The sequence below is a fragment of the Triticum aestivum genome, chromosome 3D (genome assembly GCF_018294505.1).
Source record: "Triticum aestivum cultivar Chinese Spring chromosome 3D, IWGSC CS RefSeq v2.1, whole genome shotgun sequence".
Taxonomy (NCBI): Eukaryota; Viridiplantae; Streptophyta; class Magnoliopsida; order Poales; family Poaceae; genus Triticum; species Triticum aestivum.
The window spans coordinates 83944166-83972108 of NC_057802.1; the positions used below are offsets into that span (position 1 = coordinate 83944166).

Genomic DNA, 27943 nt, shown 5'->3' on the forward strand with positions numbered 1-27943 from the left:
TCCAAAAGTAAGTAATTATTACTATTAAGAAGTTTCCGTAGCACATTTTAACAAATATTAACACAGAGTAAAATTATTGTTCACGTGACTTCTAAATAAAATCAAGCATTTCAAGAAAATGGACTGTGAAATCTTTAAAAAATAGAGCAATGTAATAATATTTTCGTGTAATTGGAAAAAATATTCGTGATGTAGAAAAAAGTTCACGTGATTTATATAATGTATGAAAATGCTCACGTGGTTTTTGAAAAAAAAATTGTGCCATTAAAAAATATTCAACATGCAGAAAAAGTGTTCCACGTGTATGCGGAAAATGTACAGCGTGTACTAAAAAAGAGATATGTCTTGAGAAAAAAAAAGAGAAAACCAATGAAAAGTGATGGAGAAACACACAAAGACGGATAGAAGAAAAAGAACACCTAGCAGCTTCCTACAACCCTCTTTGGGAACCCATATTGGGTTGGGCCATCTATGCAAGGTGGAGTCGCAATATGCGAGACATTATAGCTCCCGCGAACCAGGAGGAATAGTAGGACATAGAGCAACTTTCCTACTGGACGATCAGTCTCTCTAGTTTTAGCGCAAGGACGGTCATAGAATTTTTTTAGTGGGGTTAAAAGGGATTTTATTGCTCAAAATGGAGGGAGACCTCCAGACAAAGTTGTGGTACATTAGCAGGGCCAAGTTTGAGCCAAACTGCCATCCTAGCTTCTACACGACCGAAAGAAGCTAACCTATGACTGACGACATTTTGGTGTCGATTAATATGAGTAATAGAGCAATCCCTTTCACTGAGAAGTGTCCTCACTTCCTGAATCAACATCGCATTTTGCCATCTGTCCTCACCTCGTGCCTGGATAGAGCCCACGGTAACTTGACTGATCATCTCTACATCCACACGGAGTGGCGACCATTGCATAACAAATTTTAGACCATTCAAGCAGGCTGCAAATTCAGCTTGCAAGAGACTTGCACAATTCTGTAGGCTCCTGCGGGCTAAGAAGATTATCTCACCAGTGCTATCTCACAACACCATTCCAACACCCGCCTCTCCAGTAGTTGCGATGTACGATCCGTCAACATTAAGCTTCATGAGACCCTTGGCCTGGGGGTTGCCAGCTAGCGGGAGTAGACTGGGTCGCCACCACATGTGATACTGGACCCGGCTGGCTTGCATCAACATCTAACACCATTTTACCTTTCACTGTGAAACAGAAGAAGGAGATTGGGATTCGGCACAGCCCATAGGGCGGGCGGGGGAGTGTTTATATATGCAGCCTCTAGGGCACGACATAGCCGAGATTACATAGGTTGTTACAAGAGATAAGGAGATAACTACAAATATTAACAGCCTCCTAATCTATAACAACATTCTGTTTAACATCCCCCCTCAATCTAAACTTCCCTCAAGAAGATTCAGATTGTATCTATTTGAGACAAACATCGTCTCAGCCAATGGCTTTGTGAATATATCCGCAACTTGCTCTATAGAAGAGATGAGCCGAACATCCAATGCCTTGGCTGCAACTCTCTCTCGAACAAAGTGAAAGTCTACTTCTATGTGCTTAGTCCTGGCATGAAATACTGGATTAGCAGATAGATAAGTAGCTCCCAAGTTATCACACCACAACACAGGTGGTCTTGCCATGAAAACCCCAAGTTCACCAAGGACTGATTGGATCCAGATTATCTCAGTTGTTCCATTTGCAAGTGCTTTATACTCAGACTCTGTGCTTGAGCGAGAAACCGTGGCTTGTTTCCTCGAACTCCAGGACACAAGATTAGGGCCAAGAAATACAGCAAAACCACCAGTAGACCTCCGATCATCACTGCACCCTGCCCAATCTGCATCAGAAAAATAGCTCGACAGCATTGAAGGGGATTTCCTTATAGAGAGGCCCATGCTCTGAGTATACTTTTAGTATCACAAAATCCGTTTGTCTGCTGAGAGATGTATAGTTGTGGGTGCATGAAGAAACTGGCAAACACGGTTTACTGCAAAGGATATTTCTGGCCTGGTAAGTGTTAGATATTGAAGAGCACCAACCAGACTACGATACTTGGTGCTATCATCTTGAGACAATGGCGACCCACTTCACTTGGTGAGCTTCTCGGCCGAAGACATGGGTGTGGTGGAGATATTGCAATTCTCCATATTTGCTCGATGAAGAATGTCACCAATATACTTCTGTTGAGAAAGTACAATCCCCCCTGGCGACGATCTCACCTCAACTCCAAGGAAGTAATGCAGAGGACCGAGATCTTTGATAGCAAAGGAAGCGTGAAGATCAGCAAGCAACTTGGTGGTAGCAGTAGGAGACGAGCTGGCCACAATGATATCATCCACATACACAAGCATAACACATGGTGACACGAGCATGATGAAAGACAAACAAGGACGTGTCAGCCTTAGATGCCACAAAACCAAGTTGGAGAAGCCGAGAACTGAGCCTGGAATACCATGCTCGAGGAGCTTGTTTAAGACCATAGATTGCCTTCCTGAGCTTGCAGAGATGTCGTGGAGCCCTGGGATCCACAAAACCAGGGGGCTGTCGCATGTACACCTCTTCTTGAAGAACACCATGAAGAAAGGCGTTTTGGACATCCAGCTGGCGCAAGCACCACCCACGAGAGACTGCAATGGAGAGAACCAAGCGAACAGTGACCGGTTTGACGACGGGACTGAACGTATCATCATAGTCCAAGCCATATCGTTGTTTGAACCCCTTGGCAATGAGTCGTGCCTTATAACGATCAACTGTTCCATCCGCCTTGTGCTTGAGTTTGAAAACCCATTTGCAGTCGATCATGTTGACATTAGATGGTGGTGGAACCAAAGACCAGGTGCCATTGTGATGAAGAACCGCAAGCTCGAGTTGCCTGGCCGCACGCCACGCGGGAGAATGGAGAGCTGCACGATGATCAGTAGGTCCTTTCTCGAGGAAAAGTTTCTCTCGAAAGAATTGAGTGGGAGGATGGTGGAGACTTGATGAGGTTATTTAACCATAACTTCAACTAGTGTGTAGCAGGGCACAGGAAGTTGTTCCTGTGGCACCTACAACAATTGAAGTGGAAGCTTATGATAGTGATCATGAAACTTCGGATCAAGTCACTACCAAACCTCATAGGACGACAGGGATGCATACTACTTCAGAGTGGTACGTAATCCTGTCTTGGAAGTCATGTTGTTGGGCAACGATGAACCTATGAGCTATGGAGAAGCGATGGTGGGCCCATATTCCGACAAATGGTTAGAAGCCATGAAATCCGAGATAGGATCCATGTATCAGAACAAAGCATGGACTTTGGTGAACTTGCCCGATGATCGGCAAGCCATTGAGATAAATGGATCTTTAAGAAGAAGACGGACATGGACGGTAATGTTACCGTCTATGAAGCTCGACTTGTGGCAAAGAGTATTTTTCACAAGTTCAAGGAGTTGATTACGATGAGATTTTCTCATCCGTAGCGATGCTTAAGTCCGTCGGAATCATGTTAGCATTAGCTGCATTTATGAAATCTGGCAGATGGATGTCAAAACAAGTTTCCTTACCAGTTTTCGTAAGGACAGGTTGTATGTGATACAATCAGAAAGGTTTTGTCGATCCTAAGGATGCTAAAAGGTATGCTAGCTCCAGCGATCCTTCCATGGACTAGAGCAAGCATCTCGGAGTCAGAATATACGCTTTGATGGAGTGATCAAAGTTTTTGGGTTTATACAAAGTTTGTTAGAAACTTGTATTTACAATAAAGTGAGTGGGAGCGCTACAACATTTCTGATAAGTATATGTGAATGACATATTGTTGATCCGAAATGATGTAAAATTTCTGGAAAGCATAAAGGGTTGTTTGAAAGGAGTTTTTCAAAGGAATACCTGGATAAAGATGCTTACATATTGGGCATCAAGATCTATAGAGATAGATCAAGACGCCTGATGATACTTTCAAAGAACGCACACCTTGACATGATTTTGAAAGAGTTCAAAATAGATCGGCAAAGAAGGATTTCTTGGCTGTGTTACAAGGTGTGAGTATTGAGTAAGACTCAAGACCTGACCACAGCAGAAGAGAGAGAAAGGACGAAGGTCGTCCCCTATGCTTTAGACGTAGGCTCTACAGTGTGCTATGCTGTGTACCGCACATGAAGTGTGCCTTGCCATGAGTTGGTCAAGGGGTACAATAGTGATCCGGGAATGGATCACATGACAGCGGTCGAACTTATCCTTAGTGTCTAGTGGACTAAGGAATTTTCTCGATTATGGAGGTGAAAAGGAGTTCGTCGTAAAGGGTTACGTCGATGCGAACTTTGACACTAATCCGGATGACTCTGAGTAGTAAACCAGATTCGTATAGTAGAGAAATTATTTGAAATGGCTCCAAGTAGCGCGTGGTAGCATCCACAAGATGACATAGACATTCGTAAAGTACACACGGATCTGAAAGGTTCAGACCCGTTGACTAATAACCTCTCTCACAAGCATAACATGATGAAACCAGAACTCATTGAGTGTTAATCACATAGTGATGTGAACTAGATTGTTGACTCTAGTAAACTCTTTGGATGTTGGTCACATGGTGATGTGACCTGTGAGTGTTAATCACATGGTGATGTGAACTAGATTATTGACTCTAGTGCAAGTGGGAGACTGTTGGAAATATGCCCTAGAGGCAATAATAAATTGGTTATTATTATATTTCCTCGTTCATGATAATCGTTTATTATCCATGCTAGAATTGTATTGATAGGAAACTCAGATACATGTGTGGATACATAGACAACACCATGTCCCTAGTAAGCCTCTAGTTGACTAGCTCGTTGATCAATAGATGGTTACGATTTCCTGACCATGGACATTGGATGTCGTTGATAACGGGATCACATCATTAGGAGAATGATGTGATGGACAAGACCCAATCCTAAGCCTAGCACAAGATCGTGTAGTTCGTTTGCTCAGAGCTTTTCTAATGTCAAGTATCATTTCCTTATACCATGAGATTGTGCAACTCCCGGATATCGTAGGAATGCTTTGGGTGTACCAAACATCACAACGTAACTGGGTGGCTATAAAGGTGCACTACAGGTATCTCCGAAAGTGTCTGTTGGGTTGGCACGAATCGAGACTGGGATTTGTCACTCCGTGTAAACGGAGAGGTATCTCTGGGCCCACTCGGTAGGACATCATCATAATGTGCACAATGTGACCAAGGAGTTGATCACGGGATGATGTGTTACGGAACGAGTAAAGAGACTTGCCGGTAACGAGATTGAACAAGGTATCGGGATACCGACGATCGAATCTCGGGCAAGTACCATACCGGTAGACAAAGGGAATTTTATACGGGATTGATTGAATCCCCGACATCGTGGTTCATCCGATGAGATCATCGTGGAACATGTGGGAGCCAACATGGGTATCCAGATCCCGCTGTTGGTTATTGACCGGAGAACGTCTCGGTCATATCTGCATGGTTCCCGAACCCGTAGGGTCTACACACTTAAGGTTCGATGACGCTAGGGTTATAGGGAATAGATATACGTGGTTACCGAATGTTGTTCGGAGTCCCAGATGAGATCCCGGACGTCACGAGGAGTTCCGGAATGGTCCGGAGGTAAAGATTTATATATGGGAAGTCCTGTTTTGGTCACCGAAAAAGGTTCGGGTGCTATCGGTAACGTACCGGGACCACCGGGAGGGTCCCGGGGGTCCACCAGGTGGGGCCACCGGCCCCAGAGGGCTGCATGGGCCAAGTGTGGGAAGGGACCAGCCCCTAGGTGGGCTGGTGCGCCTCCCACAAGGGGGCCCAGGGCGCAGGAAGGGGGGGAAGGGGAAACCCTAGGCTAAGATGGGCCTAAGGCCCATCTAGTGGGGCGCCCCCTCTCTCTTCCCCCTTTGGCCGCCCCCCAAGTCCCATCTAGGGCTGGCCGCACCCCTTGGGGGGAACCCTAGATGGGGGCGCAGCCCCTCCCCCTCCCCTATATATATAGTGGGGGTTTTGGGGCTGCCATACAGATGAGACTTCATCTCTCTTGGCGCAGCCCTACCCCTCTCCCTCCTCCTCTCCCGCGGTGCTTGGCGAAGCCCTGCAGGATTGCCACGCTCCTCCATCACCACCACACCGTCGTGCTGCTGCTGGACGGAGTCTTCCCCAACCTCTCCCTCTCTCCTTGCTGGATCAAGGCGTGGGAGACGTCACCGGGCTGCACGTGTGTTGAACGCGGAGGCGCCGTGGTTCGGCGGTTAGATCGGAATCAACCACGATCTGAATCGCTACGAGTACGACTCCTTCATCCGTGTTCTTGCAACGCTTCCGCATCGCGATCTACAATGGTATGTAGATGCACTTCCCTTCCCCTCGGTGCTAGATTACTCCATAGATTGATCTTGGTGATGCGTAGAAAATTTTGAATTTCTGCTACGTTCCCCAATAGTGGCATCATGAGCTAGGTCTATGCGTAGTTTCTATGCACGAGTAGAACACAAAGTAGTTGTGGGCGTCGATTTTGTCAATTTACTTGTCGTTACTAGTCTTATCTTGATTCGGCGGCATCGTGGGATGAAGCGGCCCGGACCGACCTTACACGTACACTTACGTGAGACAGGTTCCACCGACTGACATGCACTAGTTACATAAGGTGGCTAGCGGGTGTCTGTCTCTCCCACTTTAGTCGGATCGGATTCAATGAAAAGGGTCCTTATGAAGGGTAAATAGAAATTGGCATATCACGTTGTGGCTTTTGCGTAGGTAAGAAACGTTCTTGCTAGAATCCCATAGCAGCCACGTAAAACATGCAACAACAATTAGAGGACGTCTAACTTGTTTTTGCAGGGTATGTTATGTGATGTGATATGGCCAAAAGGATGTGATGAATGATATATGTGATGTATGAGATTGATCATGTTCTTGTAATAGGAATCACGACTTGCATGTCGATGAGTATGACAACCGGCAGGAGCCATAGGAGTTGTCTTAATTTATTGTATGACCTGCGTGTCAATGAAAAATGCCATGTAATTACTTTACTTTATTGCTAACCGCTAGCCATAGTAGTAGAAGTAATAGTTGGCGAGACAACTTCATGAAGACACGATGATGGAGATCATGGTGTCATGCCGGTGACAAAGGTGATCATGCCGCGCCTCGAAGATGGAGATCAAAGGCGCAAGATGATATTGGCCATGTCACGTCACTTTATGATTTGCATGTGATGTTTGTCATGTTTACATCTTATTTGCTTAGAACGACGGTAGCATAAATAAGATGATCCCTCACTAAAATTTCAAGAGACGTGTTCCCCCTAACTGTGCACCGTTGCGAAGGTTCGTTGTTTCGAAGCACCACGTGACGATCGGGTGTGATAGATTCTAACGTTCGGATACAACAGGTGTTGACGAGCCTAGCATGTACAGACATGGCCTCGGAACACATGCGAAACACTTAGGTTGACTTGACGAGCCTAGCATGTACAGACATGGCCTCGGAACACAAGAGATCGAAAGGTCGAACATGAGTCGTATAGTAGATGCGATCAACATGGAGATGTTCACCGATGATGACTAGTCCGTCTCACGTGATGATCGGACACGGCCTAGTTTGACTCGGATCATGTATCACTTAGATGACTAGAGGGATGTCTATCTGAGTGGGAGTTCATTAATCAGATGAACTTAATTATCATGAACATAGTCAAAAGGTCTTTGCAAATTATGTCATAGCTTACGCTTTAGTTCTACTGTTTAAGATATGTTCCTAGAGAAAATTTAGTTGAAAGTTGATAGTAGCAATTATGCGGACTGGGTCCGTAAACTGAGGATTGTCCTCATTGCTGCACAGAAGGCTTATGTCCTTAATGCACCGCTCGGTGTGCTGAACCTCGAGCGTCGTCTGTGGATGTTGCGAACATCTGACATACACGTTTTGATGACTACGTGATAGTTCAGTGCGTAATATTAAACGGTTTAGAACTGAGGCACCGAAGACATTTTTGAAACGTCGCGGAACATATGAGATGTTCCAAGAGCTGAAATTGGGATTTTAGGCTCGTGCCCACGTCAAGAGGTGTGAGACCTCCGACAAGTTTCTTAAGCCTACAAACTAAGGGAGAAAAGCTCAATCGTTGAGCATGTGCTCAGATTGTCTGAGTACCACAATCGCTTGAATCGAGTGGGAGTTAATCTTCCAGATGAGATAGTGATGGTTCTCCATAGTCACTGCCACCAAGCTATTAGAGCTTCGTGATGAACTATGACATATCAGGGATAGACATGATGATCCTTGAGCAACTCGCGATGTTTGACACCGCGAAAGTAGAAATCAAGAAGGAGCATCAATTGTTGATGGTTAGTAAAACCACTAGTTTCTAGAAGGGCAAGGGCAAAAGGGATACTTCATGAAACAGCAAATCATTTGCTTCTCTAGTGAAGCATCCCAAGGTTGAACCCAAACCCGAGACTAAGTGCTTCTGTAATGAGGGGAACGGTCATTGAAGCAGAACTACCCTAGATACTTGGTAGATGAGAAGGCAGGCAAGGTCGACAGAAGTATATTGGATATACATTATATGAATGTGTACTTTACTAGTACTCCTAGCAGCACCAGGGTATTAGATACCGGTTCGGTTGCTAAGTGTTAGTAACTCGAAATAAAAGCTGCGGAATAAACAAAGACTAGCTAAAGGTGAGATGACGATATGTGTTGGAAGTGTTTCCAAGGTTGATGTGATCAAGCATCGCATGCTCCCTCTACCATCGAGATTGGTGTTAAACCTAAATAATTGTTATTTGGTGTTTGCATTGAGCATAAACATGATTGGATTATGTTTATCGCAATACGGTTATTCATTTAAGGGGAATAATGGTTACTCTGTTTATTTGAATAATACCTTCAATGGTCTTGCACCTAAAATGAATCTCGATCGCAGTGATACACATGTTCGTGCCAAAAGATATAAAATAGTGATGATAGTACCACATACTTGTGGAACTGCTATTTGAGTCATATTGGTATAGAACGCATGAAGAAGCTCCATGTAGATGGATCTTTGGACTCACTCGTTTTTGAAAAGATTGAGACATGCGAACCATGTCTATTGGTATGTATGCATGAAGAAACTCCATGCAGATGGATCGTTTGGGCTCACTTGATTTTGAATCACTTGAGACATGCAAATCATACCACATGGGCAAGATGACTGAAAGGCCTCGTTTTCAATAAGATGGAACAAGAGAGCAACTTGTTGGAAGTAATACATTTGATGTGTGCAGTCCAATGAGTGCTGAGGCACGCAGTGGATATCGATATCTTCTTACTTCACAGATGATTTGAGTAGATGCTGAGTGTATTTACTTGATGAAACACAAGTCTGAATTATTGAAAGGTTCAAGTAATTTCAGAGTGAAGTTGAAGATCGTCGTGACAAGAGGATAAAATGTCTGTGATATGATCATAGAGATGAGTATCTGAGTTACGAGTTTGGCACACAATTAAGACATTGTGGAAAGTGTTTCCCAATTAATACCGCCTGGAACACCACAATGTGATGGTGTGTCCGAACATCATAACTGCACCCTATTGGATATGGTGCATACCATGATGTCTCTTATCGAATTACCACTATCGTTTATGGGTTAGGCATTAGAGACAACCGCATTCACTTTAAATAGGGCACCACGCAATTCCGTTGAGACGACACCGTTTAGAGAAACCTAAGTTGTCGTTTCTTAAAAGTTTGGGGCTGCGATGCTTATGTGAAAAAGTTTCAAGCTGATAAGCTCGAACCCAAAGCGGATAAATACATCTTCATAGAATACCCAAAACAGTTGGGTATACCTCCTGTTTCAGATCTGGAAGTAAACAGGTCCTTTCTCGAGGAAAAGTTTCTCTCGAAAGAATTGAGTGGGAGGATGGTGGAGACTTGATGAGGTTATTGAACCATAACTTCAACTAGTGTGTAGCAGGGCACAGGAAGTTGTTCCTGTGGCACCTACAACAATTGAAGTGGAAGCTTATGATAGTGATCATGAAACTTCGGATCAAGTCACTACCAAACCTCATAGGAAGACAGGGATGCATACTACTTCAGAGTGGTACGTAATCCTGTCTTGGAAGTCATGTTGTTGGACAACGATGAACCTATGAGCTATGGAGAAGCGATGGTGGGCCCATATTCCGACAAATGGTTAGAAGCCATGAAATCCGAGATAGGATCCATGTATCAGAACAAAGCATGGACTTTGGTGAACTTGCCCGATGATCGGCAAGCCATTGAGATAAATGGATCTTTAAGAAGAAGACGGACATGGACGGTAATGTTACCGTCTATGAAGCTCGACTTGTGGCAAAGAGTATTTTTCACAAGTTCAAGGAGTTGACTACGATGAGATTTTCTCATCCGTAGTGATGCTTAAGTCCGTCGGAATCATGTTAGCATTAGCTGCATTTATGACATCTGGCAGATGGATGCAAAACAAGTTTCCTTACCAGTTTTCGTAAGGAAAGGTTGTATGTGATACAATCAGAAAGGTTTTGTCGATCCTAAGGATGCTAAAAGGTATGCTAGCTCCAGCGATCCTTCCATGGACTAGAGCAAGCATCTCGGAGTCAGAATATACACTTTGATGGAGTGATCAAAGTTTTTGGGTGTATACAAAGTTTGTTAGAAACTTGTATTTACAATAAAGTGAGTGGGAGCGCTACAACATTTCTGATAAGTATATGTGAATGACATATTGTTGATCCAAAATGATGTAAAATTTCTGAAAAGCATAAAGGGTTGTTTGAAAGGAGTTTTTCAAAGGAATACCTGGATAAAGCTGCTTACATATTGGGCATCAAGATCTATAGAGATAGATCAAGACGCCTGATGATACTTTCAAAGAACGCACACCTTGACATAATTTTGAAAGAGTTCAAAATAGATCAGCAAAGAAGGAGTTCTTGGCTGTGTTACAAGGTGTGAGTATTGAGTAAGACTCAAGACCTAACCACAGCAGAAGAGAGAGAAAGGATGAAGGTCGTCCCCTATGCTTTAGACGTAGGCTCAACAGTATGCTATGTTGTGTACCGCACATGAAGTGTGCCTTGCCATGAGTTGGTCAAGGGGTACAATAGTGATCCAGGAATGGATCACATGACAGCGGTCGAACTTATCCTTAGTGTCTAGTGGACTAAGGAATTTTCTCGATTATGGAGGTGAAAAGGAGCTCGTCGTAAAGGGTTACGTCGATGCGAACTTTGACACTAATCCGGATGACTCTGAGTAGTAACCCGGATTCGTATAGTAGAGCAGTTATTTGAAATGGCTCCAAGTAGCGCGTGGTAGCATCCACAAGATGACATAGACATTCGTAAAGCACACACGGATCTGAAAGGTTCAGACCCGTTGACTAATAACCTCTCTCACAAGCATAACATGATGAAACCAGAACTCATTGAGTGTTAATCACATAGTGATGTGAACTAGATTGTTGACTCTAGTAAACTCTTTGGATGTTGGTCACATGGTGATGTGACCTGTGAGTGTTAATCACATGGTGATGTGAACTAGATTATTGACTCTAGTGCAAGTGGGAGACTGTTGGAAATATGCCCTAGAGGCAATAATAAATTGGTTATTATTATATTTCCTCGTTCATGATAATCGTTTATTATCCATGCTAGAATTGTATTGATAGGAAACTCAGATACATGTGTGGATACATAGACAACACCATGTCCCTAGTAAGCCTCTAGTTGACTAGCTCGTTGATCAATAGATGGTTACGGTTTCCTGACCATGGACATTGGATGTCGTTGATAACGGGATCACATCATTAGGAGAATGATGTGATGGACAAGACCCAATCCTAAGCCTAGCACAAGATCGTGTAGTTCGTTTGCTCAGAGCTTTTCTAATATCAAGTATCATTTCCTTAGACCTTGAGATTCTGCAACTCCCGGATATCGTAGGAATGCTTTGGGTGTACCAAACGTCACAATGTAACTGGGTGGCTATAAAGGTGCACTACAGGTATCTCCGAAAGTGTCTGTTGGGTTGGCACGAATCGAGACTGGGATTTGTCACTCCGTGTAAACGGAGAGGTATCTCTGGGCCCACTCGGTAGGACATCATCATAATGTGCACAATGTGACCAAGGAGTTGATCACGGGATGATGTGTTACGGAACGAGTAAAGAGACTTGCCGGTAACGAGATTGAACAATGTATCGGGATACCGACGATCGAATCTCGGGCAAGTATCATACTGGTAGACAAAGGGAATTGTATACGGGATTGATTGAATCCCCGACACCGTGGTTCATCCGATGAGATCATCGTGGAACATGTGGGAGCCAACATGGGTATCCAGATCCCGCTGTTGGTTATTGACCGGAGAACGTCTCGGTCATGTCTGCATGGTTCCCAAACCCGTAGGGTCTACACACTTAAGGTTCGATGACGCTAGGGTTATAGGGAATAGATATACGTGGTTACCAAATGTTGTTCGGAGTCCCGGATGAGATCCCGGACGTCACGTGGAGTTCCAGAATGGTCCGGAGGTAAAGATTTATATATGGGAAGTCCTGTTTTGGTCACCGGAAAAGTTTCGGGTGCTATCGGTAACGTACCGGGACCACCGGGAGGGTCCCGGGGGTCCACCAGGTGGGGCCACCGGCCCCAGAGGGCTGCATGGGCCAAGTGTGGGAAGGGACCAGCCCCTAGGTGGGCTGGTGCGCCTCCCACAAGGGGGCCCAGGGCCCAGGAAAAGGGGAAACCCTAGGCTAAGATGGGCCTAAGGCCCATCTAGTGGGGCGCCCCCTCTCTCTTCCCCCTTTGGCCGCCCCCCAAGTCCCATCTAGGGCTGGCCGCACCCCTTGGGGGGGAACCCTAGATGGGGGCGCAGCCTCTCCCCTCCCCTATATATAGTGGGGGTTTTGGGGCTGCCATATAGATGAGACATCCTCTCTCTTGGCGCAGCCCTACCCCTCTCCCTCCTCCTCTCCCGCGGTGCTTGGCGAAGCCCTGCAGGATTGCCACGCTCCTCCATCACCACCACGCCGTCGTGCTGCTGCTGGACGGAGTCTTCCCCAACCTCTCCCTCTCTCCTTGCTGGATCAAGGCGTGGGAGACGTCACCGGGCTGCACGTGTGTTGAACGCGGAGGCGCCGTGGTTCGGCGCTTAGATCGGAATCAACCGTGATCTGAATCGCTACGAGTACGACTCCTTCATCCGCGTTCTTCCAACGCTTCCGCATCGCGATCTACAATGGTATGTAGATGCACTTCCCCTCCCCTCGGTGCTAGATTACTCCATAGATTGATCTTGGTGATGCGTAGAAAATTTTGAATTTCTGCTACGTTCCCCAACATCACCATGGTGTGGCCGGGCGGAGCATCGGATCCGCGTGAAGCAGAAGATCCAGGAGGGAGATCCTCCTGGGATCCCGTACCAACGGCAGGGCGAGCGGGACCGAGATCCGCCTGGGATCCCGAGCCGGTAGCTGGCGGGGTGGCAGGAACTGCAGCGGCAACCCGCCCTGAAGCCACATGTGGCTCGGCCCGAGGCATGTCGGGCTGGAGGGAAGCCGGCTCAGGTGTGGACCCTTCCACTGGCGCGGGTGTGGGTGGAGGGGAGGCCGGCCCGTCAGTGGGCGCCACGCGGCCCACTGCGGAGGCCGCTGCACCGCCGCTGCCTGGCGCGGGGGGAGACGCGTCGCTGTCCGCCGACAGCGCGGGATCCAAGACCGGATTAGCCTCGGATCGGTCACCGGGATCCTCCTGGGATCCCGTGGTGGTTTCGCCTGGGATTTTCTGCGCCGTGGGAGATCCTGCATCCAAGTTAGCACGCAAACCAGGTGTACAATAGTTCATGTGGTCATGCGGAAATAACAATATGGAATGTTCGGCTACCCTGGGTGGTATGGGAGAGGGGAGAGGACTAGCGAATGGAAAAACCTGTTCGTCAAACGTGACATCGCGAGAGATGTACACGCGGGCAATGGGCAAGTGTAAGCACTTGTAGCCCTTGTGACGAATGTTGTACCCAACAAAGACACATTTTTGAGATCGAAAAGCAAGTTTGTCTGTGTTGTAGGCGCGCAAGTTGGGCCAACAAGCACACCCAAACGTACGGAGAGATGTATAGTCGGGTTTGGTGTTAAACAGTTTTTCCATAGGACTTGTGTTGCCAATGACACGACTAGGAAGTCGATTTATGAGGTAGCAAGCTGAAAGATATGCCTCATCCCAAAAACGAAGAGGCATAGACGCATGTGATAACAGAGATAACCCCATGTCAACAATGTGACGGTGTTTCCTTTCGGCAGAACCGTTCTGTTGATGTGTGTGTGTGGACAGGAAACGTGATGCATAAGACCAAGTTGACGAAAAATGTGTTGCTGAGTTTCTCGTACTCACCATCCCAGTCGGACTGAACACATCACATTTCCGTTTGAGAAGATAAATCCAAACAAACTTACTATAATCATCAATGAATGAGACATAGTACTGGAACCCACCAGAAGAGGTTTTGGCAGGTCCCCACATATCCTAAAAAATAAGTTCTAAGGGAAAGGAAGAAACACTCGATGATCTAGGGAAAGGTAGCTGATGTGCTTTGCCTTGGTGACAAGCATTACACACATGGGTCAAAGACCGACTAGATGAAGCTGGCTTATTTGAAGATAAAACTTGCTGAACAACTTGCGTGGAGGGATAGCCAAGTCTTGCATGCCAATCTTCAGCAGTCCTAACCGAAGACAAAGCACGAGGAGGTGATGGCCGAATGGGATAGAGCCCATTCTCACATCTGCCTTGAAGTAGAACCCTCTTGGTGATCAAATCCTTCATAAGAAAATGAGTAGGGTAATACTTTAGATAAGCATGATTATCAACGGCAAAACGATTAACGGAAAGAAGATTTTTGTCAGCATTAGGGACATGCAAGATATTGCGAAGTTTCAGATTTGCAGAGGGTGTAGGAAGAATTGCATGACCACGATGAGCTATGTGCAAACCTGAACCGTCGGCTGTGTGGATGCGATCCCTCCCTGGATACTTCTCCCGGATCATGAGGCGATCGAGGTCGCCGGTGATGTGGTCGGTGGCGCCGGTGTCAGTGAACCAGGCGGGATCTCCTAAGATGGAAGGAGGAGATGCAGTAGCGAGACCAGCCATCTTGGATTGTTGGGGTTGGAAGGCGTGGTTGTAGCGCTGGCCGCACTCCCAGGCATAATGCCCAGGACCGCGGCAGAGCTGGCACTGGACGCGGTTGTCACCGCGATCGCCGTAGTCGCCGCGGTCACCGCCTCGGTTGCCGCCGAAGTCGCCTTGCTGGCGCGCACCACCACCGCCACGGTTCCCACGGTCGCCTCCGCGAGAGTTGTTGTAGACGCCGCGGTCACCGCCGTTGCCGCGACCCTTGCCACGGTAGTTGCCCTTGCCCTGATTGGGAGGGTTGTTGTTGGTGTTGCCGTTGGAGTCCCGAGCGACGTAGTTGACGGAGGAGCCGCTGGGATGAAGACGAGCGGCGTTGTACTCACGACGGCGTTCGAAGGCGATGGCGTGGGAGTAAAACTCCCCAAGATGAAGGAAATATGCCCTAGAGGCAATAATAAAGTATTATATATTTCCTTATATCATGATAAATGTTTATTATTCATGCTAGAATTGTATTAACCGGAAACATAATACATGTGTGAATACATAGACAAACAGAGTGTCACTAGTATGCCTCTACTTGACTAGCTCGTTAATCAAAGATGGTTATGTTTCCTAGCCATAGACATAAGTTGTCATTTGATTAACGAGATCACCTCATTAGGAGAATGACGTGATTGACTTGACCCATTCCGTTAGCTTAGCACCCGATCGTTTAGTATGTTGCTATTGCTTTCTTCATGACTTATACATGTTCCTATGACTATGAGATTATGCAACTCCCGTTTACCGGAGAAACACTTTGTTTGCTACCAAACGTCACAACATAAATGGGTGATTATAAAGGTGCTCTACAGGTGTCTCCAAAGGTACTTGTTGGGTTGGCGTATTTCGAGATTAGGATTTGTCACTCCAATTGTCGGAGAGGTATCTCTGGGCCCACTCGGTAATGCACATCACTATAAGACTTGCAAGCATTGTGACTAATGAGTTAGTTGCGGGATGATGTGTTACGGAACGAGTAAAGAGACTTGCCGGTAACGAGATTGAACTAGGTATCGAGATACCGACGATCAAATCTCGGGCAAGTAACATACCGGTGACAAAGGGAACAACGTATGTTGTTATGCGGTCTGACCGATAAAGATCTTCGTAGAATATGTGGGAGTCAATATGGGCATCCAGGTCCCGCTATTGGTTATTGACCGGAGACGTGTCTCGGTCATGTCTACATAGTTCTCGAACCCGTAGGGTCCGCACGCTTAACGTTACGATGACAGCTTTATTGAGTTTTGATGTACCGAAGGAGTTCGGAGTCCCGAATGAGATCGGGGATATGACGAGGAGTCTCGAAATGGTCGAGACGTAAAGATCGATATATTGGACGACTATATTCGGACTTCGGAAAGGTTCCGAGTGATTCGGGTATTTTTCGGAGTACCGGAGAGTTACGGGAATTCGTATGGGGCCTTAATGCGCCATACGGGAAAGGAGAGAAAGGCCTCAAAAGGTGGCCGCACCCCTCCCCATGGTCTGGTCCGAATTGGACTAGGGAAGGGGGGGGCGCACCCTTCCTTCTTTCTCCTTCCCCCTTACCTTCTCCTACTCCCACAAGGAAAGGAGGAGTCCTACTCCCGGTGGGAGTAGGACTCCCCCCTATGGCGCGCCTCTCCCCTTGGCCGGCTGCCTCCCCCTTGATCCTTTATATACGGGGGCAGGGGGCACCCCAGAGACACAACAATTGATCCTTGAGATCTCTTAGCCGTGTGCAGTGCCCCCCTCCACCATATTACACCTCGATAATACCGTTGCGGAGCTTAGGCGAAGCCCTGCGTCGGTGGAACATCATCATCGTCACCACGCCGTCGTGCTGACGAAACTCTCCCTCAACACTCGGCTGGATCGGAGTTCGAGGGACGTCATCGAGCTGAACGTGTGTAGAACTCGGAGGTGCCGTACGTTCGGTACTTGATCGGTCGGATCATGAAGACGTACGACTACATCAATCGCGTTGTGATAACGCTTCCGCTGTCGGTCTACGAGGGTACGTGGACAACACTCTCCCCTCTCGTTGCTATGCATCACCATGATCTTGCGTGTGCGTAGGAATTTTTTTGAAATTACTACGTTCCCCAACACAAGAGACATGCCATCAAGGCGAGTCGTGGCAGCAGTGATGAGTGGCTCGTAGTCGCTGTCGAGGCCGGTGATGATTGCGGTGATGATGTCCTCATCACGCATGGCACGGCCGACGGCAGCAAGCTGGTCGGCGTTGGCGCGGATCTTGGCGAAGTAGTCCGCCATGGAGAGATTGCCCTTCTGAAAGACCGCCATGTCCAGCTTGATCTGGACGATGCTGGCACGGCAGTGGATGTTGTACATCTCCTCGACATACGCCCAGATGGCGCGTGACGTTTCAAACCGATGCACCTGCTGCAGCACTTCATCGGAGAGAGAGGCGAGGAGGTAGCTGAGAACAATCTGGTCTTAACGGTACCAGTTGGCATACGTAGGGTTTGGAGCGCGCTCACCCTTTTCATCGGGTTCCAGGAGCTTGGCAGGGGCTGGGAGGGTGCCGTCGACGTAGCCCGTAGCTCCGGCGATGCGCAGAGGAGGAAGAACCTGAGCTCGCCATAGGAGGAAGTTGGAGGTGGTGAGCTTGGCGGTGATAAGGCTAGCAGATGGTGAGGGGACGGCAGACGCCGGCGGCCTGTTGAAGGCGGCGGGCAGGGATAGAGTTGAGAGAGCAGCGGAGGAGGAAGCGGAGACCGTCGGGGAACCCATCGTGCGATTACGCGTGATGGCCTGATACCATGTGAAACAGTAGAAGAAGATTGGGATTCGGCATAGCCCATAGGGCGGCCGGGGGAGTGTTTATATATGCAGCCTCTAGGACACGGCATAGCCGAGATTACATAGGTTGTTATAAGAGATAAGGAGATAACTACAAATATTAACAGCCTCTTAATCTATAACAACATTCTGTTTAACATTCACAAGATCATCTGATGGGTACTAAAGGTGCGTCATAGGTGAGCAAAAATCTGCATGATGCTTCGACAAGGAAAGGCCTCTTGTCGTGGACTATTTGATTACATAGGACCGTCAGTACTCGCATGTGGTCAATGTTCCCCTGATCATGCAACACGTTGAAGAACCATTCATCATCAGTATTCCAAATTCTGGCTATGTTTGGCAAGTTCCATTGTTTTGCCATAGCACGTGAAAGCTCCACCACTCGAGGGCACCTGTAGAATACATGGAATGTATCCTTTAGTTCCATCACACAGAGCGGACACGAGTGAGTAGGCTCCAACGTTTGGGTATTTTTATTAGCCCAAGTGCCCAACGAGTTTGATACGAGCTTCCACGCAAATATACTCACCTTTGGTGGAGCAGATCACCTCCATATAAGTGCCTAGACGACACGTCGTCCGTCTGGTGCCTTGCTCCCTGCGAGATATGATGGCAACAATAGTAAGGACGACCATAGTCAAGGTTTCACACACGGGAATGGCGAGGTTGGCCGGCCCATATAGGTTACATCGATCCCTGGTTTGCGAGCCTTCTTAAGTGTTTCTTGTCTGTTTTTACCTGTTTGCGAAACTTTCTAGAAGGCTCCTAAAACAAAAAAAAATTGGGTTTTCTACCGCGCTTTTGTTTTATCCTTTCCTTTTTTAAGAAAAACAAAAATTCAAAAAATGTTAAATATTTTTTTAAAAATGTTTGGAATTGCAGAAATTGTTCAGGTTTTAAAAAATTGTTCATGTTTTTACGAATCGCTCACAATTTCAAAAAGGGTTCAAACAATTAAAAGAATATGCAGAAAACGGGTTCAAAAAATGTTCACACGGAGAGTGCCGCCACGGTCCAAGCAGCTTCAGCCTCGCTGGTATACCTGGCCATACCTCGGGCCGGGCCGGGCTTCGGGCCGGGCCTAGCCAAGCCCGACGCAAAAAACCCAGGCCGAGCCTGGCCCGGCCCGGCCGTCGGGCCTTTTTTTGGGCCCAAGCCCGGCCCGAACACGTAAAAGCCCGTCCGGCTTCGGGCCGGCCCGGCCCGTCCTTCAGGAAAACGCGAAAACGATGGGCCCGGGCCCGGCCCGGTCTTTAGGCTCAAAATCTAGGCCCGAGCCCGGCCTGGGAGCGGTGTCGGGCTGGGCCGGGTCGGGCTTTTTCGGGCCGGGCCAGGCCGTTCGGGCCGGGCTGCCCATGGCCAGGACTACTCGCTGGCCATTCGTTTGGGCGGGCCACCGCGGCTGTCGTCCGATCGCCTCTGAAGCCACGCATGATTACGATAGGCTTGCGCGCCGGGAGTTGGTGGCGTCGAGTTGGGCTCGTGCTCACCGCGGATTTCAAACCGGCCGAAAGAAACAAACCATCGATTTTAAATCCTGTCTAAAAAAAATTTGATTTTAAATCCAGCTGTGTGGACCGGCTGCCATCCTAAATAAAACTCCGCGGCCCCCACTCTGCATGCTGTGTCGTTCTGACACGCACGGATGAATCAATCAATGCCAACTCATCAAAGCATTTCCCCACATCAATCGGTAATTAATCATCGCCATAAATAAGGAGAAGTAATACAGGTATACAATCTCGTACTACGTATACTCACTACAGTACGTAGTGTACGCCAGCTGTGCACAGTACGCACTTGCCGTCCGCCGCCCCACCCCACAAGCCAGACTCACTCGCCCCCGCCCCACGTGCCCCCTCACGTGCCGAGTTTGAACCAGCCCCAACCCAACGGCTCTCGCCGTCCGTCCCCATCCGTGCCGACCGTTGCGCAGAGAGACTCGCAGGCAAACGCTCCTCCCCTCCGGCAGAAGAAAGCCAAAATAATCAGCTGTATTTCACCGCTCAGCAGCCCGCGCACACCTCAGTCATCATCAGACACCTGATCCCGATTCCCGACACAGCAGTCAACATTGCTCCGTAGTGGTACTAGGTAGTACTCCGGCGGCGGCGCAGATCGATGGCGGCGTTCACGGAGGAGGAGAGGGCGGTGGACGACGCGCTGGGCTACCCCAAGGCCTACGCCAGGCTCTGCCGCGCCGGCGCCGGCGGCGCGCTCGGCCTCCCCTACGCCCACGGCCCGCCCGGCGCCTTCCTCCCCTACGTCCTCCAGCCCCACGAGGTACCTACCTGCCCGCCTTCTCCCCCGCAGATCCGCTCGCCCTTCTCTCCTCCCGACGCCGCGTCGTGATCCGATCTGGTCTGGTGCGTGCAGGCGCTGCGGGCCAAGGACCTGAACGAGACGTTCCCGGTGGTGGACGCGGAGGCGGCGCCCACCGCCAACCCGCGCGGCTTCGCCAACCTGCTCTGGAAGCAGCTCGACCACCTCGGCAACGCCGGCTTCGACCCGGCGCTCTTCCGCGTCGACGCCTACGGGAACGTGCTCTACCTGCACGCCGACGCCGCCTCGCCCCTCGCCTGGGACGTCCACCACTGGTTCCCCTGCGCCAGTAAGAACAACTCGTTTACCTGAGATGTCTGTTCTGTTAGTCTGTCCTCTGAACTGAATTCTGATGCTGGGTCTTCATCGATCTGCAGGGGGAGGGAGGACGGTCCCGAGCAACCTGCGGATCATGCAGCTGCAGGCGTCCAGGAAGAAGCACAACAAGCTGGAGTTCCTCGTGCCGTGGTGGGATCTGCAGCTCGGCATCTCCGTCAATCAGTTCCTCTCCATCTTCGCCTCCAAGAACACCGACTTCAGGTGACCTCCTGTCTGACGCACCATGCTGACCCCGACTACCCAAACAGGTTTCAGGCGAACTGACGGATTGTTCTGAAACTGTACGTGCAGGAACCGAGCATTCGCGTTCCTCTTCGCCGATGGGGCCAGCGAGGAGCTGAGCTCGCTGCAGGCGGTGGAGGCGCACGCGTTCCCGCACCATTTCGCCGAAATGAAGAAGAAAGTGGGCCTCGCGCCCGCCGCCATTGTCTCCGCTAGGGGCTCGGACAACTCGGTGCTCAAATCCCTTGACGCCAACAGACCAGTGAGGTCCAATTATCCTTTGATCGGTATGCGCCTGTCAGAGAATTTCTTGCATTAATTTCCTCGTTTTCGTCACATCTGCATATGAGAGCTATGGACGATTGAGGGACTGCTTTTCCTGTAGCTGCAAAGAAGTTCTCCGGCGAGAAGGACGAGAACCTGGCAGTCCACGGCCATGGTGGTAACTCGATGATGAAAGAGAACAACAACCCAGATGTCGACGGCTACATCAGCAATCCTTACCTGTCCATAGCCATGGCTAGGGACTCGCTGAGGCAAAGAGAGGAGGCGAAGAAGAAGCAAGCTGAGCTCACTGAAATGGAGAATGAGGTGACCGAGATGCAGCAGAAGAATGAGGAGGAGAGGGTAGCCATCCAGGACCTGGAGGCTCAGCTGATCAAGAGGCGTCGGCGAGTGGAGAAGTGCCGTCGCTTGGCAGACGCCCAGGCCAACTACAAGACAGTGCTCGAGAAGATGATCAGAGACGCCATGCACCAGTAAGGATGATCCTACAAAACCAAGAGCTGCTAGTTTCTTTGCAGAATCTTGATTAACTGGTGCTAATTTTTCATTGTGGTGCAAAATGCAGGAGCGTTGTGTACAAGGAACAACTCAGGCTGAACCAGGCTGCAACCAGTACTCTGATGGCGAGACTGGAGGCCCAGAGAGCAATGTGTGACTCGTCTGAAACCGAGCTCCGCAAGAAGTACCAGCACAGGGATGATCTGGAGAGGCAGGTGAAGCCATTCATTGATCAAGCAAGGAAGAGGTACCGGGTCGACGATGAAATCCCAGAGGAAAGGCACTGTGAGAGTTTCAGGTACTTGCCAGAAAGAGTATCGAGAAGCAGCCCTCTGAAACAGGAGCTGAGGGTTTTCTTGGAGGAGGCTCAGAAGACTTCAGATGCATACAACATTTCCCTGGAGGGGGAAGAGATTGGAGAAGGGACTTCAACAATGAGTTATGTCAACACTGAACAACCTTCCAAGGTGATAAGCTTCCCAAGAAGGTCCATCTCTACTGATGAAAACAGGAGTTACACTGACAGAGGAAGAGCGTCGGTAAGGGAGAAGCTAGAACAATCGGCGGTCAGAGAGCGGCATCGTAGCAGGGGAAGGGAAAGAAAGGAGAGCATGGCATCAAGGGGTGTTGGTACACCTATCAAGTCAAGAGATGGTAAGGGCAAGGCAGCCATGCTCGAGTCCGAGACCGAAAGATCTCATCATGCAAGCCAGACAGTCTCGTTTCCAAGGACCCCCTCGGTTCCACCAAGTCCTCCATATAGAGCGACCGGCGTGTATGGGACGCCGAGGTACCACACAGAGCAGTCACTACCAGTGCAAAAGGATGATGACATGCTTCATCCTCGACGTGTTGCCAGAGCAGAAGACAATGAAAACATGAACTACAGAGGCAAGGGCCATGTTGATAAGTGGCTCCATATGCTCATGGAGGACCAACAAGAAGGAAATGAAGTGGCACACCGTTCCTCGGAAGATCACAATGCCGCCGAGGAGAACGGTTCGGACGATGAGCAGGAAATCCAAAGTAGAATCGATGACGAAGACGAGAGCTGCAGGAATGAGATCACCGAATGTGTTGACGAGATCACTGAATGTGTTGATGAGATCGTCGATGTCGGTGGTCAGAGTGCCGCAACTCACCATGGCACACCAAGATGCAGGGATAGCTTTGACATCAAGGAGGAGAAAGTGGAAAAGAAGATATGGTTCCCAAGGTCCGATAGCGGTAGGGGTTTCCGGTCCCTGCCATCCTCTCCTTCCAAGATCCTGGGAGTGAGGAGAGGCTCAGACTGTGCAGGCAGGAAACCGAAGGTGGGTGGCGACGATGATCGCAGATACGGCTACGAGGATTCGGTTTCTACGAGCAGCAGCAAGTTCCTCAGCAAATGCAAGCAGGCGATCAAGAAAGCAGTACACAAATGAGGCTATCTCAGCCCTGTGTTTATTCTTTTCCATGTGGTGTGTTATCATTTGTTTGAAGTGCTATTATTTGTTTCTGTAGCTGAATAAGTTAGTGATGAGCTTCCAGACTTGTATCTGAAGTTCTGCCTGTAGAACATTTGTGGTTAGTTTAGTGATCACCCTTATGTGATCACATTGGTGTGTGTGTACAACTATTTGTTGATCTGTGAAAAAAAGATAGTACCCAATTCTTATATTATATGTTTCTGTGAGTAAGGCATAGTTTGAACAACTCTGTCTGATTTCGCAAAGGTTTGAAGAACTCTGTCAGTAATCTCGGAAACATTTCTAGTAAGTGATCTGCAGCAATCAGATTGGCGTGTGTGCTACTATTTCATGATTTGTGAAGTAAGAGAGACTTATAAACTGTTAAATTCATATAGTTCTTGATCTATTAGTACCAAATTAGAAACTGTAATTCTGTAACCAAAGGAGAGACAAATTAAGAAGAACCCCGGTAAACATTGAGCGCCGCTGCGGGCTTCGATTCCTCTCATGACATGGACTTGCGCCACTTGGGGGTCCGCCGCGTCGGCGTCGGCGTCGCCGTGGCCATGCTCGCCCTGCCCTTCTTGCCGCTCGCCGGCGTCTGCCGCTCCATGCCGCTCTCCGAGTCCTCGATCCTCGCGACGTCGCCGCCCATGCCGCCGCCGCCGCCGAACCAGAGCGTGCTCCATTTGAACCCGCCAACGCCGCCGACGCCGCCGCGACGCCTCCTCTCCGAGCCCAGCCTCTCCACCTGCTCCTGCAGCGCGCTGCACTGTACCTGCAGCCCAGACATGTCAGCGTACGCACTGGCGGATGAGAGCTGTCTCCAGAGTTGGAAAATGTCCGATGAACGGACCTGGAGCCTGGCGACGTCTTCGCGCAGGCGGCGCATCTCCTGGTGCTGCGCCAGGGCCTCGCGCTTGGAGGGACAGCGGCCGCTGCCGGAGTGGAGGTCCAGCGCCGCCGCCGGGCTGCAGGGGACCCTGGCGCCGCTGAAGGAGGCGCCCAGGTCGGCGAGGCGGTTCAGCTTGCCGTGCTCCGAGAAGAGCACCTGCATCACCGAGCGCACCGGCAGCCGGTCGTTCTGGACGGCGTGCGCCGCCGCCTCCGCAGACAGCTTCCGGGGGTCGATCAGCCTCCACAGCGACTTGCGATCCTCTTTCCCGGCGCCTGGGTGTGCCTGGTACATCAGTCGAAATTGGAAATGAACAACTTTTCGTGATGATTTTTTAATGTAATCAATCGTCAATATTATGGGAGTACAAATCCACTCAAGTCCTTATACCACCTAGCGATGAATATAAGCACGGGAATGAACAGAAGGAAGTCGCCTTGTTGCCCTCCGTGACTGAAGTCGGACAAACTTTGTTGTAGTAGAAAATCGTGAATTAATCATGCTAAGGTGGCACATGACCAACACACTAGAATAGCAACCATCACTCCACCCGTAGACACACGATCGCAAACTAGATCTAAGCGGATTCACCAAAGACAACATCGACTGAATCACACGGATCCGTCGGAGACACACCTTCACACACCCTCGGACGACTCTAAATGCACCGTCGGGACGGAGGTGCCAAGTAGGGAGAACCATATTCCATCTTCAGGGAGCCGGTGCAGTTGCCGCTTCGCCTTACTAAGCAGGACACAAACCCTAACCAAACTAAAAAAAACATCAAAACCCTCCCATCGGCAAGAGCTGGGATTCGTCGCACGTCCATGGCCCTGAGGGCCACAAGAGATGAAGCAGATCAGTGCCGACGACAAGGAGAGGCAAGGAACCCCATCGCCTGTTCGCTTCGGGTCGCCGACAATAAGGAGCATATATCGGTTTTGCGGGGAAAATTGATCATCCGCCACTTTTCCCCCACTTTGATAATTTCCCTGGAGAAGGATTCGTGGGGCCCCGGGTACACCTCCATTGACACAATATAGGGCAAACTATTAAACACCCCCAAAAAATGTGAATGGTCCAGAGGCCTAACTTTTGCATGGTACACACCTTCCCCGACTTTGCTTATGGAAAAAAAATCATCCTAAGTGGATTTTGTCCTAGTGGTTGGATAGAAATTGAACGGTTGGGCACTCTTCTTCCTCCTCTAGCCCACCCCTTCGGGGATTCTTAGGATTGTGGGAATTTATAAATCTTTTTTTTTGCGGGTCAGGAGTTTATAAATCTAGAAATAGAAAGAACGTAGGATTGTGATGCCACGCCCAATGAATTCCAACATGATTTTAAAACACATGAATTCTATAAGATTTCAGAGAATTGAGGCGTCGGAGTAGAGAGAGATAAACCTGATATTATAATACGTATAAATTCAGAAGGGTCACCAACTAGAGGTGAACCAAGCGTTTACTCCTAGTTAAAAGACTGAGAAACTGTAAAATGACAACACTGAACTGAACATGCTTCAGTCAAGTAAAAAAAAAAGAGAATTAACATCTTTCTTTTTCTTGTCTTAATTTTGCACGCGAATCCGTCTCTCTCAGGGAGCAGCAACGCATACCAACATTTGGGATGGATGAATATGATAGGGACAACACAACGTTGTGAAATGCGAAGAACAATGGAGCAGCGGATGACATCCACTTTGATTTGTCGGGATGCATTTCGATCCGAAAAGCTCTGAGTTTGTGATACGCATGCGGCAATGCCCATGAAACTAAAAGATGAATCTTGTCTGCCATGGCAGCTATATATGGCTGTAAATATCTACAGAACATGCTCTGGCCGTCTGCAAGATCCCCAGCCTGACAACTTCGTCCACACATTATGAGATGAATCCGAAGGGAATATCGTAGTGGTAAGTTGTACTGTTGAGTGTGAGCACTGAAGTTGCTTACACGGGAAAACAAAGGACAAACAGTGGCGTGGATGAGAACAAAAGGGCACCGGACTAGAGACGAAAGGGATTAATTAGATATGCGTGACAACAGGCAACATTTTGTTGTGTAGCAGTCGGAGCTCCCGTGACCAAACACACCAACAGGCATAGTAACTCCGGCTAATGATGAGGCATTTTCAGTTTGGTTTTATGACAAAATCTCCTGGTGTCTGCGACAGATGAATGCGGACGAGAATTTAAAACAGTGTTTTCAACTGTGGTGGAGTATTTTGCATGCACATGAATGATCTTTGGTTATGGCTTCTCACAGTTTGACATCGTAAAGTTGGGTTATTTACCATATCAGTAATTTTTTTGTTTTTGCTAGTATGATCTTTATGCCAGCATGGAGATTACTACAGTACTCTATAGTGGTTCACCATGTACTTCTACCACTCTGGTACGCTGTCCCATGCAAAATGCAGTGGTCAAACGCAAAAACACATGTACTACGGGCCTCGCAAGTTTTCACGCAGTCTTCTGGCGATTGACCAAAAGTACAAAGTGCAACATCGATCGAGAAAGATAAAAATGTATGCATGGTCACCTTGAGGTAGGTGTCGACGGCGCGGTAGAGCGCGTCATCGGCGGCGCGCGCGTGGGCGGGCACGGCGCGGGCGAGCTCCTCGAGCTCGGCGGGCCGCAGCTCGGCCTCCAGCGCGGCCTCCGCCAGGTACGCGTCCACCAGCCTCGCCACCCTCGCCCCGGCGCCGCCGCCGGCGCCCTTGCCGCCCTCCTTGAGGAACCCGCGCACCAGCCGCAGCACCAGCGGCACGTCCAGCAGCGTCGACCCGCCCGGCGCGTGCCCGAACGCCGGTATCATCACGGCCGCCAGCGTCGCCTGGTCCAGCCGCCGCGCCGCGCGGGACTCCAGCTCCCGCAGCAGCGCCGCGTCCGCGCCCACCATGCTCCCCGCCCGGAGCAGCTTCAGCAGGAAGTCGCACGTGATGCCGTCGTCGGCGGCCGCGCCGCTGGGCGGGTCCGGCGGGAGCGCGGCGACGAGCGTCTCCAGGAGCAGGCGCTTTTTGAGCCACGTGGCGGTGGGGCTCTCCGGGGGCAGGAAGCGGCCGGAGGCGGACGTGGCCACGTCCGGGAGCCACTTGGCGGCGTAGTGGGACAGCACGCTCGGGAGCAGGTCGGGGCGGGGCTTGGACTTCACGGCGGCGACGGTGCGCGCGAAGCTCTCCACGTCGTTGACGCACGTGTCGTCCACGCACGCGAGAACCCATGGCTCCGAGGAGGAGCGCGCGTGGTCGGCGCCGGGGGCCGCCGCCGTGCCGCGAGCGCGCGGCGACGGGGTCCTGGGGCTGTGGCTCTGAGACGAGGACTTCATGGTGGGGCGTGGCGGGGCGGCGCGCGAGCTCGGAGCTGAGCTACTTCAAGTTCACGCTCAACGGTGCGTGCATCGGAGTATGGACCAAAGAGCAGGCGAGGCTGTGGGCGAGAGATGGCGACACCCGCCTTTGGAGCTGCGTGTCGTACTATGTCATATGTGGCTGCCCATGATAAACGGGGGCTGTGTTTTCCGAGTAAAATTCATGGTGGTTGTACGTAGCACTATGTGCAAGCTACTGTCCATCAATCTCTGGTCCAGGTCCAACAGTGGCATGTGCGTCATCTGTCCTTGTTGGACGTGATGTGCTTCTGGGTGTATGCATATGTTCATCGCCGTTTGTACAGTATTACACATGTGTAATTATGTTGCACGTTGCCTAACTCTCATACAAAATGTCAGTTGTATTTTTTTCAGAAACACCGAACACCGATGCACGTACACGCACGCAGTCATGCCCATGCAATCACAAGTTGTCTATACTAAAGCCGGAGTCGTGGAGCTTCAAATTTGATGAAATCACCGTGGAACAACAATGACTTCAATGTGATCCTAGGAGGGCTAGGGAGCAACACACACAATAAGCAATAATGTACTTATTTGATATTTAA

The 27943-nt window shown here is 49.4% G+C and overlaps 2 protein-coding genes across 2 annotated transcripts; one reads left to right on the plus strand and one right to left on the minus strand.

Annotated features, from left to right (window-relative positions):
• Positions 1 to 19914: 19914 nt before the first annotated feature.
• Positions 19915 to 23314, plus strand: LOC123077565 (uncharacterized). The gene is made up of 6 exons (XM_044499853.1): positions 19915 to 20274; positions 20368 to 20602; positions 20691 to 20853; positions 20944 to 21161; positions 21260 to 21632; positions 21725 to 23314. The coding sequence occupies exons 1-6, from the start codon at positions 20113 to 20115 to the stop codon at positions 23079 to 23081; spliced, it is 2508 nt and encodes an 835-aa protein (XP_044355788.1). The 5' UTR covers positions 19915 to 20112; the 3' UTR covers positions 23082 to 23314.
• A 107-nt stretch (positions 23315 to 23421) lies between these two features.
• Positions 23422 to 27557, minus strand: LOC123077566 (coleoptile phototropism protein 1). Its single transcript, XM_044499854.1, has 3 exons — positions 26547 to 27557; positions 23965 to 24288; positions 23422 to 23886 (listed from the first exon to the last, which is right to left on the minus strand). Exons 1-3 carry the CDS (start codon positions 27330 to 27332, stop codon positions 23614 to 23616), a joined length of 1383 nt encoding a protein of 460 aa, XP_044355789.1. The 5' UTR covers positions 27333 to 27557; the 3' UTR covers positions 23422 to 23613.
• Between the last annotated feature and the right edge of the window lie 386 nt (positions 27558 to 27943).

Coding starts and splice junctions, on each gene's coding strand:
- LOC123077566 (XM_044499854.1), bottom strand. CDS start 27,332: ATGAAGTCCTCGTCTCAGAGCCACAGCCCCAGGACCCCGTCGCCGCGC. Junction 24,289..26,546: donor CCGTCGACACCTACCTCAAG/GTGACCATGCAT, acceptor CTGATGTACCAG/GCACACCCAGGCGCCGGGAA. Junction 23,887..23,964: donor AAGACGTCGCCAGGCTCCAG/GTCCGTTCATCG, acceptor TCTGGGCTGCAG/GTACAGTGCAGCGCGCTGCA.
- LOC123077565 (XM_044499853.1), top strand. CDS start 20,113: ATGGCGGCGTTCACGGAGGAGGAGAGGGCGGTGGACGACGCGCTGGGC. Junction 20,275..20,367: donor ACGTCCTCCAGCCCCACGAG/GTACCTACCTGC, acceptor TGGTGCGTGCAG/GCGCTGCGGGCCAAGGACCT. Junction 20,603..20,690: donor CCACTGGTTCCCCTGCGCCA/GTAAGAACAACT, acceptor ATCGATCTGCAG/GGGGAGGGAGGACGGTCCCG.